General features: G+C 46.2%; 1 protein-coding gene across 1 annotated transcript in view; it reads right to left on the bottom strand.

Annotated features, from left to right (window-relative positions):
* The window catches only part of LOC109302182 (glycerophosphodiester phosphodiesterase domain-containing protein 5), a 145,996-nt gene that overhangs the window by 22,283 nt on the left and 108,589 nt on the right, over positions 1 to 15,124 (bottom strand). Inside the window, exons 12-13 of the mRNA XM_019523748.1 lie at positions 12,039 to 12,186; positions 3,841 to 3,923 (exon numbers count right to left, since the gene is read on the bottom strand). Of these exons, the coding sequence (XP_019379293.1) occupies positions 3,841 to 3,923; positions 12,039 to 12,186 (231 nt within the window). The remainder of the gene's footprint in view (positions 1 to 3,840; positions 3,924 to 12,038; positions 12,187 to 15,124) is intronic.

Raw genomic sequence — 15,124 nt, 5'->3', positions numbered from 1 at the left:
GATGGCAAATGGAATCCCTGGCATTGTTTCCTGGAGTGCAATTTGGTGCCGTGCCATAAGAGTGCCAGCTGCGTGAGCTCACCACTTACTGATTGACCCCGCGAGTCTAGATGGCCCATGAGAGCCGTACTTCTGCCCCGCGGGCTCTGTCACTTTGTAGGCCAGGAAGTGAATCCAAGTTCAGACTCAAGTAAGAGTGGGTGTCACTGGAGTCCTCCCCAACTTGCGCCAACTTTGAACTGGTCCTTTGGCCACAAAAAGTACTTCTGAGACCAGGAGCGATGTCTTAGCATTTCTTACCCTCACATCCAGATGGCCCAGGGATTTGCTGCACGCTGTTCCTTTAATGCCTTCCTTGCCCTATCCCAGGGCTGGGTGATTATTTTAGGCAGAGGGCCGTTTACCAAGTTTTGGCAAGCTGTCGAGGGCCGCATGGGTAGCCCCGCCCCTTGACAGGTGCCCCGCCCCTTGGTCGCCAACTTGTGATTGGCAACCCCGCCCCCTAGCCCCTGACCTTTGACACATGAAGTCTCTCCCCTTGCCCCCAGAAGTACTCCTTTCAGCAAGGGGCTTTGCTATCTTGGAACCAGAAAAATACCAGATTATATTCTAAAAAGCAAATCTCTAAAACATTCATTAGTTTCATTTTTTTAAATATTTTTTGTCCTGGTTTACATGCATTTGTGTAATGTACACAGAGGGGATTGTATAATAGTTCAAAATGACGTTTTACTCTTCTATATTGCAGGGTGCATATAGGTTTGAGAGGGGCTGTAGGTATGTGGGGTGTGAGGGAGGGTGTGGGTGGATAAGTGTGGGGGGTGTGGGTGCGAGGTGAGGACAAATGTGGGTGTGGATGGGTATAGGGTCTGTGGGGGCAATGTGTGTCGGGGGAGGGTGGCTGGAATGTGAGGGGGGTGTGGGTACAGGAGTCTATGTGTATGGCAGTGCAACGGGGGGGTACATGTGGGACTCATCCTATGAATACACACACACACACACTCCCTACACACAACTCTCCCCTCCCAGGACCAGCGTGGCCCTGTGCTCCTACAATCCAGCAATGCAGCCAGGAGCCATATGATGCTGGAGCAGTGCACAGGCAGGAAGGCAGGGAAATGCCCCGGGGTGGGGCGGGGCTGGGCTCCTGTGTCCTACTGCCCCTGGCTCCTGTTAGCTTTGACAAGCAGCCAGGAGCACATAAATATTAATTTTCTAAATTCTGTAGGGGCCGTGCAGGCCGGGTAGAATGGCCTGGTAGGCCAGATCTGGCCTGCGAGCCATATTTTCACCACCCCTACCCTATCCATATCCTCTTAGTTCATCTGCTCTGTTCACCTCCACATGCTTCTTGGGATGGCAGCTGTACAGTACAAGCCCTACACAGAACATTTCTACCACTCCCTCAAAGCCTGTTTTTCCTCCCCTTTTCCTATAGTCTTTCCATTCCCTTCCCATCCATTTCCATTCCTGACATTCTCCTTTCTTCTCTTCATCAATATACTCCCAAATTTAAAGCAGTTAAATCTATGTGAAGACTCAGAGAAAAAAATCCATGGGGAAATCTAGGTATTGTACAGTCCCATTTCTGGACGTGAATCCTATCTCCCTGGGATCTCAGCAGTCTGGGTTAAAAGCCTAAATGAACCCATTTGTAGACATGTAGCTCACACGGTTTAACAAATTTGAAAGCTTCTTCATTTAACATGCAGACTTTTAGGGCATTTTTACACATGCTCTGGGATGTGGTGCTGGGTGCTTTAATTAGTGAGCAGCACTAATTAAAAGCACCTGCACGTCATGCGTGTCAGTGTCCCCATGTGCCCCCACACTGAAAAAGTGATGGTGGGGCACTTTGACATAAAACATGTTCTATGAGCTTTAGTTCAAAGTGCCTCGCCGCCATTTTTTCAGCGTGGGGACGCACAGGGATGCTGATACACGTGACGTGGAAGGCTGCCAGAGTGCACTCATTTCCGTGCTCCAGCAGACTCAATTAATTGGGTCTGCTCTAACGCACTGGATTACCAATGCATTGGACCAGGCTCCCTGCACGTGTAGACAGGATTCAGAGAAAATGCTGAAAAACTGAGTTAAAGACAGACAATCAAATGACTGTCACTATTGCCTTGAAATTCCACTCCTGATATGAAGAGCAAGACATACTTGCAAGTCCACCGTTCATCCAGAGCAGTCAGCATGCTTCCCTATTTGGCATTATTCTTGGGTTAAGGGTTTTACTTGTATTATTTGCTTAAGTTTATCCCAGATGAAATTCCTCTCTGGCTTGGACTATGATGACGATAAAGGATCCTTTCTGGCCTCAAAGACTCTGCTCTTTAAGTCTAAAGTATACCCAAAATGGAATCACTTTGCAGACTGATTTTTGGTTTCATTTAATTACATTATTGGAAAAGTGCTTAGTGTTATGTGGAGATATCAAACCCAGCACTTTGTCAATTGTACTTCTGCCACCATATTGAAGTCAACAGACCAAACTCATTGCTGGCATAACTTTGTTGCTTCAAATTTACACAAGGCATGGAAGTTGGTTGCCAGATTCAGAGGATGGCAAAATTGCAGACAGCAGAATGGGCTGTTAGGTACAAAAGGTCTAGCATCTGGCAGGGAATCCAATCAGTAAGTGATGGTCTCAGCAGCTGCACTCTATTGTAACTCATTACAAAAATACCAAGGAAATTATCCACACGTGGGGAATTATCTGCAAAGCAAATGAGTCAGGGCAATGTGACAGCGAAATCACTAGCTCATGAAGCTGAAGCGGATGTTTCATGTGACACTGCTAGGCCTAAGGCTCAGACATTTGTGATACCAATGAAGGAAGAAATTGCAGGCCAGTCAGTACCTGGCCCCATGGTGCTTTAAATGTGCCAAAGCAAGAGGCAGTTACAAAGTTAAAAAAAAAAAAAAACAGAAGAAAAGAGAAGTGGACAAAGCTTCACATTTCTCCAGGAGGATGCTGAAATTCTCTCCAGTTATTTCTGAGTTCAAGTTCTTAAAAAGGGTAAAAACACTGTCATAGTTGGCCATAAAACATCTCTCTTGGGAGGAAAGGCAAATTTCAGGAGAGATGCCATAGCTCAACCAAAAGGACAGCAGCTTGGTAATGCTGTCACATAGAACACGACCCAAAAACGTAGTCTAGAGAGATTCCCCTGGAACAGTTATTAGGAAGTCACGTCACTGCTGATTTACCTGCAACCTGCCAAAAAATTAATTCTGAACCCTAGGAGCATATGGAAGTACTGAATTATATTCTTTGTTTGTTCTGATGATTAATGAGGATGTTTGCCCCTCAGACTGAGATATCACAAGCAAGCATCGCTATGCTATCTTCAGAGAAGCGTCATTACTCAATGTCATCTTCCCCTCTCTTCTTCAGAGAAAATTGAGAAAATTCCACTCTAACTAGTGTAAAAACTGCTGCGTGGGCAGTTAGGTCACAACAATTTCAAACTTTCTGCCAAAGTTTCCTTCTCTTCTTCCAAAATAAAACTTCTTTGCATCTATTTCCCCAAAGCATTGATGGTCCCTTTCCTAGGTGCCCTAGCAAAAGCCATACTATGACCACTGTTTTTCAGGACTCCTTACTCTTCTTAAGCATCTTCATACCCTTATAGTAACGTCATTCAACTGAATGCTGAAGGAGGAAGGAAGAGAAATTATCTTTTTTTAACGCCCCCCCCCCCAACAAATGACCTGTGTCCTAAAACCAAACATTTGGCAAATACTGTGCTTTTCTCATCTCTAGCCCACACTCTTAAACTGAGCACGCACACCACAAATACATGAAAGCTGACTTGTAACAATTTTACTTACTTCTGGAATATAAAAACTCCTACAATTATGGTAAATGAAATGATATCAGATGTTATCCAGATTAGACAGTACTCGTCTGGAGGCTGAAAGACAAAAAATAAAATAAAATAAGCTCATATTATACCTTCTGGTTTATGCAACATACTAGAGATTGTACAGTATATTAAATGAGGATCAAAAAATATCATAAAACCTCACAACATCTATACACATTGCAGAACTGGACCACACCTATCTCCTCCACCTCCGCAGTTGCCATATTTTCTCACATACAATACACCCCAGATTAAAATGCACACCTTATTTTGGAAAGCCAGAATGAAGAAAAAAAAAATCCTTCCTTGTAGTAACTAATAGGGCTGTGCGAAATGGCACCGTTCTTGAGTTTCGACAGTTCAGCGGAACAGTGTTTTGTACTGAATTTCATTTCAAGTTGAAACAGCTGTTCTGTTCTGGTCTGTTGAAACAGAAAGGCTGTTTCAACGCTGTTTCGAGTTTCATTGGGGATGGGGAGTCAGACCATTTGGGCTGACTCCCCATCCCCAGTGCTAGATCACTCCAGAGACAGAGGCAGCCCAACTGGCTGCCTCCCACTCCGGGCACAATCTAGTGCAGGGAACGGGGAAGCAGCCCAGCTGGGCTGCCTCCCACCCCCTACCAGATCTTGCACTGGGGATTGGAACTCAGCCCAGCTGGACTGATTTCCCATCCCCAGCCTATGGTCAAAATGTTTCGACTTTCGAAACGTTTCACCAGCCTCGTTTTGTTTTGAGGCTGTTTCGATGGCCTATGTTTTGTTTTGATTTTGCCATTTCAACCTCAAAATTGGTAGAAACTGTCAAAACAAAACAGCAGGCGGAATATCACACAGCCCTAGTAACTAACCAACTACCAATAGTGAGGGAGGCGAGTCTGCTCACTGTGGATTGAGTGAACACTACTTTGGCATTTGCCCCATAAGTGGGCGAAACTGTTCTTAACATATTTTCTTGCATATGATGCAAGCTCCACTTTCCAGCAACCTCTTTGAGTGGAAAGTGTGTGAACTGTATGCAAGATATGGTACTTCTGCATAATAGCACTCTGAATCCCAGGTCAAGAGGCCCAATTTGCTCTTGGCTTTTAAAGAAACCAGGTAAAAAAATATTTTGTCAAATCAAAATCTGCAGTGTCCCCATGCAAGGGACGTCCCTGGCATCCAGGGAAAACTGCAAAGCAGTGTCTATTCTATCCCTGTCTTTCTACATGATTACAGTTTTCTGAAGGAGTCATGTTTTGGACAGAAAGTTCCCATGTCTTGTCCCAACCTTGCAGGGGTGTTTAAACTCCTGTGGATAATTTGAGTAAATGAGATGTACATCTATCCACCCACTAAAGTTACCCACCGGAGTTTTATACAGCTTTGTTCTAGATAAGGTTTCAAATCTAAGTCCGAGTGAGAGTGTGTGCGGGTGTGCGCACATATACACACGCATGTCTACATATGCATCTACCTAGACCTCTATCTATATATAATCTCCATAATCCATATTATATATTGCTCAAATTATACACAGGATTTTTTGTATTACATCAGATGATATTACCCACAGTTTTTATTTTACATATGAAATGATACGAAACGTAAACTCCTGTGCATAATTTGAGTAAATGGGTTATTGAGATTATATATAGATAGAGATCTATGTCAATACATATGTGGACATGCACGCACGCACACACACACACACACATTACCCACAGGAGTTTTTATTTATACAAGATAAATATGCGGACATGCACACACACACACACACACACACATTACCCACGGGAGTTTTTATTTATACAACTTCTGCGAATAACATTAGCACGTGGGATATTAAGTCACACACACACAGAGACAGACATGCATGCATGTAACGTCCTAACCAAATTAAAATTTGTAATCACGTCTAGAACAGAAAGGTCTCAAGTCTGAAACTTGCCCAGCATACCGTACCAATCGAGGGGAAGGCCCCAATTCAGCACAGTACTTAGGCCAAGACTTCCCAACCCTTTCCTCAGCATGACCCCATTTAGGCCCATGCTTACTTCAAGGGGTAGATTATAAACTGGGGTAAACCGTCATCACTCCATAGAGTGCAATGGATCTTCTATACCAGGGTTTGCAAGCTATGACCTGCAGACCAGATTGGGCCCACAAAGTGATTGGATCTGGGGCAGAGTGAAAAGGAAAGAACCCCCCCCCCCCAAAACTGGCAACCAGTGGAGTGACAGCCAGGTTAGAAGCAGCACCCCATAGCTCTAAGAGGATGCTGACCCCTGTTTTATACCAACTGATCCGATTGAGTATGGGAGTAGGTCCCTTCATGGCCAGCGCCAGGGTTAAAGAAAGTACTTTCCTGAATGGGGGATTAAGGACTTTGCCAGATAAACAGTACCTATCTTTAAAAGCATTTCAACGATTTCAAAAGTCACTTTTAATCATGTTCAGAGTTCACTTGTGGGAAAGATACAGCCAGCAATGTAAACTGATGTACCTCTCTTCCAGCCTGCCCACAAAGAAAAACTGTTTTCAGATGCTTCCAACCTTTTCCTAGCTCAATCCTTTAACTCAGGTCCTGAGTCCACACACAATTCTAGAGGCACATCGGGCCGTACATATTTTAACACTAATAAGTACAAGTAATTGTATTGGATCTAATAACAGAAAATGTAATGTAAAAAGCTGTGTTAAAGCAATGCTAGGTTTATATGGGAAGAGCTAAGCTAAACTATGCTTCCATCAGCAACCTTCGTTCTACCTCACTGCACACAACAGCTTTTGATTGTTTCTGTGGTTTTTTTAATGTCTTCACATATTCGAGTTGATATTGGAAAAGCTGGATCGCAGAACTAGCCGGACAAGCCAAGAAGAATCCATCATGTCCAGTGGAGTTTTGGTCCTTGTACGCCTACACATGCATGCACACAACCACACACAATATTAAAAACATACAAACCAAATGTACGTTGCATACATACATTATTAGAGCCGACTGACATTTTTGACTCGCAAAGTTTTGCTGATGTATAGTAACATAGGGTTTTGCCAGAACAGGAATTATTTAATGGTGAAAAACCAAGTTGATTTAAGTTTTCCGATTGTTTGGAAAGAAGACTAACAATAAAAAAAAAAATGTTTAGGTGCACATGTCAGCATTACAAAACTAAACAATTGGATTGAAATGGTCACGTTTTCATTTGGCCATCCCTAACCCTACAGTTTTTGGAACTTCCTCTACCAAAATTTACAATTTTCAATAGTTCAAAACACAAAGATCACAATAACAGGGTAGAGACATTTTATTTTCCAAACGGCTCTATCATTCATAGAAGGTTTCATTTACACACACACACACGTGCACACGCACACAAGATATATACATCCTTTCCTTGACATTAAAGGAATCCATCTCTGCTGGTTTGAAAATATAGAACCTATTACAGGAAATACATGTTTTTCTTAACACAGAAGAGCTAGATTTTTCAATACACATACTTTATGAGTTCCCCGGTGTGCTGCAAACACATTAACAGAAATCTTCCCTCAACAGTTAATACACAGCACTGCTGGGAAAGGAGAATGGGTCACCGAACACAACTGTTCTGCACAGACATATAATTGAGCTCATATGGTTTGAGACCTGCCCAGCGACTAGTGAGCTCTCACCGGCTGATTTATGATGGAAATCTTGCTATAAGAAATACAGTAGCGAGCCTCCCTTAGAAAGCATATTTTGAATTTAATAGTTGTGTCCCATTCATGAGATTGCCACACAGCAAACGAACTTAATGCTGCTTCAATCTTGTGTTGGACAGGGGAATTCGCACCTTGGCTCTTCTCCTTCAGAAAAATGTTGAAAAGGCGCAAGGGAGATTGAGAAATGCAAAAATCTAGAACTCGTGGTTCAGAGATGAACCCTTTTATGAGACCAACTAAGGAATTGCAAAAAATATATCTTTTTCTGCGGTAAAAGGTCTCATCTCTGAACCAAGAGTCCTAGATCTTTGCATTTCTTTTGGTCTTGGACCAACACGGCTACCAAATCCATCCCCAAAGGAGATCTAGAAATTGAACTCCTACCCAGACTTTGCAAACCTTGTCCTATCAGAGTCTACTCTTGGTTATTACTATTGCTATTTATATGAGGGGGTGTGTGTGGGAAACAGTCATTATTTCATGGCAAAACACAGAGAAAAATGCCTAGTTTGAAATGGAAAAGCACACCTACATAATTGGAAGAGAACGGAGTCACACCTCACAAACCCGTGTGTCACATCTTGGCAGCGGCAATGACGAGTGTAAAGTGCCTGCTAAAATAACAGCACTGCAGCTGCTTTTCTGTGCAGCTGAACCGAATTTACGTGTTGAACTCAGAACAATAACGGGGAGGAGCTGGCTGACGGGGAGGACAAGCGAGGGTGTGAGCGAGCGTGCATGTCAGCACAGAGCTACGGTTACCAGAGAGACTGATGCAGCTGACACGGCCTCACAAACCGCCGCAAATGGCAGTGACATCCCTATTCATCCCGAGATGAAGTGCAACAAAGCCCTCGGGCACACCTGATCATCAGTTCAACCAGCACAAAGCAAAGTGCCTCGGAGATAACCGCCTTTCAGAAATAATAAAAGGGTTGCTTCGGCTCCCAAGTTGCAATCTGTTCTGGAGGACACTGATTTAGTCTACACATCCTTCACCAGGCATGAATCACGCGGAGGCTAGGCGTTTGGAGTATGAGGAGAGTTCAGGCAATTATGGTATGCATTACAACGCAGCTTAGTCAGAGGTGTTTAATAATTTGCACAGCATCATCAAGTACTTGGCAATACCACTTTTGTGGCCAAACTCTCTCTCTGATGCCCACGGCTTCCACTGAGGCTGGTGGGAATGAGCTGCTTGCCTTTCTAAATGCTAACCTCTGATGCAAAGAGGTTTCTTCTTTTATCAGGTCTGTTCTTTGCAAGCCACCCATCTTATCTTCCTATTCCACATTCGGCCCTAGCCGGCACACACCTCTTCTCCCTTTCAGGGGCCCATCACCCGCAAGATCTAACTGAGAGCAGGATTTTGAAGGAACGACTTGGAGGAGTAGTGCACACCATGTTGGCAGGCATGCCACAGATGAAGCCCTCTCACCCTGCCACTCATCCTCTTCCCCTGCCTGATCCATCGCTCTTCCTGCTTCCTACCTGATCTGCTGTTCTGCTTCTGCTCCAAACTGTGCTCCCTGCCCAGTCTGCTGCTCAGCTTTTTCCTTTTTCCTCTGCCACACGCAGAGGCTGCCCGTGCTGCAGGTTGGCCACCCCTGGCTTAGATCAGGGGCATCAGTGATGCATCCTGCAAGCCAGATCCAGCCTCAGAGCCATTTTCCCCAGCCCCCAGGGCTCCTGGAGGGGCTAGGAATTCAAGGGGGTGGGCTATGGAGCCCCGTTGGTGATGTGCACAAGTGGCGCACGAGTGAGCGACAGCTACATTAACCCCCGCACCGCTGCCCGTCCTACTGCCACCTCTGCTGGGTTCAGACCCAGCCTGAGGGCATGGGTGTGTTGGACACCGGTGATGCATTTATAGTGGACCATCCATCTGGGGGAGCTCCCATTTCAGTGTTACAGCACCCAGCAGCATTTCTGCACAAAAGGAAATGAAGAACACTGTAGCCAAGAGAAATTTTCTTGAGGAGAATACAGTCAGCCCAGTTAGTATTTGGCCAGGACTAAGCCAGTCAGCTCCTGGAAGAAGAGACCAAAAGCTTCATGATCTCTTGGAAGACAATGCAAGGATCCCAGCATCTCTTGGCACGTGGCGGGGGCTGATTCCATATTCAGTGAGCTTTGAGATCAGGACCAAGGTTGTTAGTATTTTTGAGTATTTCCATTTTCTGCCACAACACGGCTGACCACCCCTAAACCTGTACCCCCAACCTGATACACATAACCCCACAACCTTCCTACCTCGTGGCCCAACCTCCCCTGAACTTTCCTGGCATAAGACTGCCCCCTGCACGGGACAGAAAGCAGCAGCACATGTATGTCACAGTGCTGCACCAGGGTTAATTAGCACCATGGCAGCAGAGCTAATTAGCACACCTGCAGCACTGCACTTAGTCATTGCCTACTTCCTATGCAGACCTGGTAGTAATGAAGCAGCCTGGCATTAGGAACGGGGGTGAGAACTGAATGACAGCTCAGAACATTTGGGTTTTATTCCTGACCTGTAGGCTACTCCAAGGCAAAGTGGTGCCTCCACTTCCCCATCTGCAAAAGGGGGACAGCGGCACCATTCCTCCTCTGCAAAGTGCTTCAAGAATTACAGAGCTAGGTCTTATCAACTGCCACTCAAGTAACATTTAGTCACGCACCTCCCCAACTTCCAAGTACATTGCTCCATTGCAACAGTGATGAGGCTCCCGACAGCGTACAAGAGAGATGGCAGTGCCTTGTGGGGGGAAGATAAGCAACAGCTTTGCGAGTTGGCAATAAAGCCTTGCAATGTTGCAAGAGACTGCATCCAGTACTGTGTTAAAATACTGGAGGTGCTGCGTCCAGTTCTGGGCACCGCACTTTAACAAGCTTGCGGACAAGCTTGCGAGAGTCCCAAGAAGAGCCACCCGTATGGTCAGAGTCTTGCATGGCAAGCCACATGAGGAAAGGTTGAGGGATCTGGGACTCTTCAGCCTGAGGACAAGGAAGCTGAGAGGTGACATGGTAGCAACTTTCTGCTACACCAGGGGGCTACATCAAGGGCTTGGAGAGCAACTGCTCAGCAGGGCACCCGAGGGGAAAACTAGGAGTAATGGCCACAAACTCCTGGAAGATCGATTCAAGCTCAACATTAGGAAAAACTTCTTCACAGTCAGGATGTCCAGACTGTGGAATAAGCTCCCTTCAGAGGTGGTGCAGTCGCCTATCCTGGAAATCTTCAAGAAGAGACTAGACAGTCACCTTGCTGGGGTCACTTGGCCCCCAGTTGTCTTTCCTGCTTGGTGCAGGGGGTTGGACCCGATGATCTTCAGAGGTCCCTTCCGGCTTTGCAGTCTACGAATCTATGAAAATAAATGGCAGACCCTCAGACCTGGACTGCCCCATCCTGTCTTGAGAAACCCCAGACAGGGCAATTTCACCTGACCGCTCCTCTGGGTCAACGTTCCCACGACCGAAACACATCGACACTCAAGATTTTCCAAGGTCTTTTCCCCTGCCAATAAGGCTATTTCTCATAGTGACTAGATAAATCAAGTGCAAAAATGGATTGTGTTTAGTGGGGAGGCTGAAGTGCTAAAGCCATCCGTTCACAACTGCAGCTCTCCGAGCGTGCTTGCTGTTGCCGCTGCTAATAGACACTGCAGTGCCCCCCAGCCCCTGCCAATGTGTCCAGGTGGCAGGGAGAGGTGCATGTAACCTCCTCTCCCTAAGCCCCACATCTCCATTTTGCATTCAGATACGAGGCCTGGGCTCTACGAAGTTCTGGCGAGTCCTGCAGCCCCTGCAACCGTTCTGCGTACCCACCACTGCTTGCTTGCCCGTCATTCAGACTCTATGCTGTGCTGAAACCAGGACAATGCCTGGAACTGCACTTCCCATCCATCGGCCGGGAGTCCAGCTCCATCACCCCTATTACCAAGCATTCAGGAGACCTGCTCGCCTCTGGAAGCAAAGGAAGTTCCTTCTCCAGATGACCACCTAGTTCACCAACGAGGCGGGGGGTCCACTTTCCACTTGGTCTCTCCACAGCCCCAAAACTGCCGGAAAACCCACCCCACCTCCATCAATGGTGCTGCGGCGAGCGACTCCTCATGGCAGCAGTGACGCAGCAGGTCAGCAACCTCAGTTGAGGCACCTGGGAGATGGAGCGTGGTGAGCAGAGAGGTACTAAGTGAAAGGGAACACGGCAAAAGGAGCAGCAATGGATTTGGGATGGGGGGAAAGTACGAAGATGGAGCTTTGTGTGGGGAAGTGGGAAAAATATCCAACCTAGGGCATATCATACGTAGGACAGGAAACCTCTCTGAAGGAACCCCTGCTTAAAATTTTGGCAATAAAGAATTTAAATTACGCCTCCACAGGTATGTCTGTTATCTACAACCAACCTCAGTGCACCGTCACCGTGCCATTCAGACCTCACTGCAGGCAAATTTAGGAGCTGTCTGCATATTCTTCATTTTGTGTTGCTTACCAGTATCCAGATGGGAAAAGGCACCTTGCTGAGGATATGCGAGCTATCAGATGTGACAGACTGAACGCCAGCGCACCACAGGATGGAGTAAAGCCAAGGCTCATTCACAGTGTAGAGATTAGTACTCAAATTCGCTGTGGCATATTCCCTGTTGGGAAAAAATAGAGCAACACATTAGTATCCATGAAAGGCTTATGAGCACCGAGTGCCACAGGTCAGTGGCTACAGTGAGACAGCTGCAGAGGGAGATGAGAGTCATTTCACAAACAGCCTGATGTGGCTAGACTGTAAATTTGATGAAGGTCATTTAAAAAGTGAGCCTGTCCTATTAAGAAATGTAACATCATGGTAATTTAGTACTTTGACCTTAAAGGCTTTCTTGGCTCTACCAAACCAGTCTACCCAGACCAGAACCCGGCTTAGGCATACAAATGCTGTCACCTTTCCTGTTTGTATACTGTACCTTCAGGGTTTGCTTTGGTTTTTTTTTTTTTGAAGACTACCTAATTGCAGTGGTGTAAGTGGTTTTAGCTGCATATAACACTGTGTAGGAGGTCCACTAAATTAAAGTCCACTCTCGCCACCACCCTTCACCCTGTGCTCAGCTCCAGGAGATTTATGGGGATATAGTTTGCAATGTCAAATTGATTTGGAGTGCAGGGGGAAGTATGAAGATGGAGTTCAATGTGCAGAAGAGAGAAATATATCCATCCTAGGGAATATCATAACATTTGGCAAGTTAGGGTGTTATGTCTTGTGCTGTATCAAGGTTGACTATGTAGTCTGGCCAAGAGATTCGACAATGGATTTGTATAAGACTTAGAATCATAGAAAACAAGGGTTGAAGGGACCTCAGGGGGTCACATCTAGTCCAACCCCCTGCTCAAAGCAGGACCAGCCCCAACTAGATCATCCCAGCCAAAGCTTTGTCTAGCCAGGTCTTGAAAACCTCCAAGGATGGAGAGTCCACCGCCTCTCTGGGTAACCTGTTCTAGTGCTCCACCACCCTACTACTCAGCGAGTTTTTCCTAATCTCTAACCTAAACTTCCCTTGTTGCAACTGGAGCCCATTTCTCCTTGTTCTGTCATCTGCCCCCACTGAGAACAGTCCAGCTCCATCCTCTTTGCAACCCTCCTTTCACATAGTCAAAGGCTGCTATTAAATCCCATCTCAGTCTTCTCTTCTCTAGGCTAATTAAGCCCAATTCCCCCAGCCTCTCTGCAAGTCCCCGAACCATTTTTGTTGTCCTCTTCTGGATTCTTTCCAATTTGTCCACATCCTTTCTGTAGTGGGGGGCCCACAACTGGACACAGGACTCCAGATTTGGCCTCTCCAGTGCTAAAGAGAGAGGAAGAATCACTTCCCTTGATCTGCTGGCAGCACACCTACCAATGCAGCCCAGGATGCCATTAGCCTTCTTGGCAACAAGGACACACTGTTGGCTCATATTCATCTTACTGCCCACTGTAACTCCCAGGTCCTTTTCTGCAGAGGTGCTGCCCACCCAGTCAGCCCCAGCCTGCACTGGTGCATGGGATTGCTCCCTCCTAAGTGCAGGATTTTGCACTTGTCCTTGTTGAACCCTCATGAGATTTCTTTCGGCCCAATCTTCCAATGTGTCTAGGTCACTCTGAATCCTAGCCCTCCCTCCAGTGTATCCACTACTCCCCCCAGCTTGGCGTCATCTGAAACCTTGCTGAGGGCGCGCTCCGTCCCATCTTCCAGGTTGCTGATGAAGACATTGAACAAAACCAGACCCAGGACTGACCTCTGGCGCACTCCACTTGATACCGGCTGCCAGCTAGACACTGAGCTATTGATTGCTACCCTCTGAGTCTGATGCTCCAGCCTGTTTTCTATCCACTTGTTCTGGATGTGTTTCAGACAATGCATTTGTTCAGATAGAGGTGATCCTGCCTCAGGTAGAGGGGTGGTGCAGATGACCTCTGGAGGTCCCTTTCAGCCCTACTTTTCTATGATTCGATGAAAGTTTGTTTAATCCACTCCAGTAGTTTCTGAGTTAGTGATTCTGGTGTAGGGACCTGGTGATGTTTGGCCGAGTCCCTTCAGGGCCTCCAGTTTACAAGCAATTCTGAGGTGGGAGGTCTGATTGTCGAGGGCGCAGAATAGAGTCAGGACAATTATACAGACCATCTCACAACGTCCAAGTAAGTATCCTTCTCTCTGATTGTCCCAGAGATAGACACAATGAAAGAACAGGAAGGAAAAAGAATGGGCAGGATTGATCCCTCTCCCCCTTAAAAAACAGAGTTTAAGTTCCAGAAAGTTGCCTTGAGAAACATGGTACCGAACCCTACAAAAATAGCAAGGCCTCCTTCCACTGGAGACATCCCTTACTTGAAGATCAGCAATTAAGATCATCTGCATACATTTTGAACCTCACACACTGGAGAGAACTAATGCATTTAGTTAATGCAAGAGGAGACAAAGTGATTTAAATAGGGTTGCCAAAAGGTCATGTTGAAATTTGTGAATTCCGCCCCCCCCCAAAAAGTACTTTCTGAAAGAAACAGGAACGTTGCAGTAATGAAAATTTAACGGCAGATGAATGAGACACGAAGGCTGCTAATCAGGTTGAAACGGTGCCTGGATGTACTTTGCCTGAAAAGCCTACATTTCCTCTGAAGACGATAACGGCTAATATTTATTATTTCAAAAAGGATCATTTAATGTTGCCACATACTAGATGCAAATGTAAGAAAGTTATTAGAACGAATCCCGCTCTCCTTGCACTTTCATGATCCCCACTAGGAAGTGGGCCAGTGCGTGCTCTCTTCCAGGTTGGCAGATCTCCCCCTGCGGGCTTTAAACTAGGCTCGTTGGGAGAAGGGGAAGACGAGGGAGGAGGAAGCCTTGGACTGCCAAACCAAGCAGCACTCACAAGTACAGCTCAGCATAGACCGCCGAGCAGAACATATACACAGGTGAGCGACAGGGGCCAGGGCAATGCTGAGAATAGGGGGCCAGTGCACACATCCACAGGAGGCCTCAAATGCCTCTACACAAACGCTCGTAGTATGGGGAACAAGCAGGAGGAACTTACCCTCCTGCTAGCTGACACCAA

The sequence above is a fragment of the Gavialis gangeticus genome, unplaced genomic scaffold (genome assembly GCF_001723915.1).
Source record: "Gavialis gangeticus isolate Ggan-Ray unplaced genomic scaffold, GavGan_comp1, whole genome shotgun sequence".
Taxonomy (NCBI): Eukaryota; Metazoa; Chordata; order Crocodylia; family Gavialidae; genus Gavialis; species Gavialis gangeticus.
This window is presented reverse-complemented; position numbering and strand designations above follow the sequence as displayed.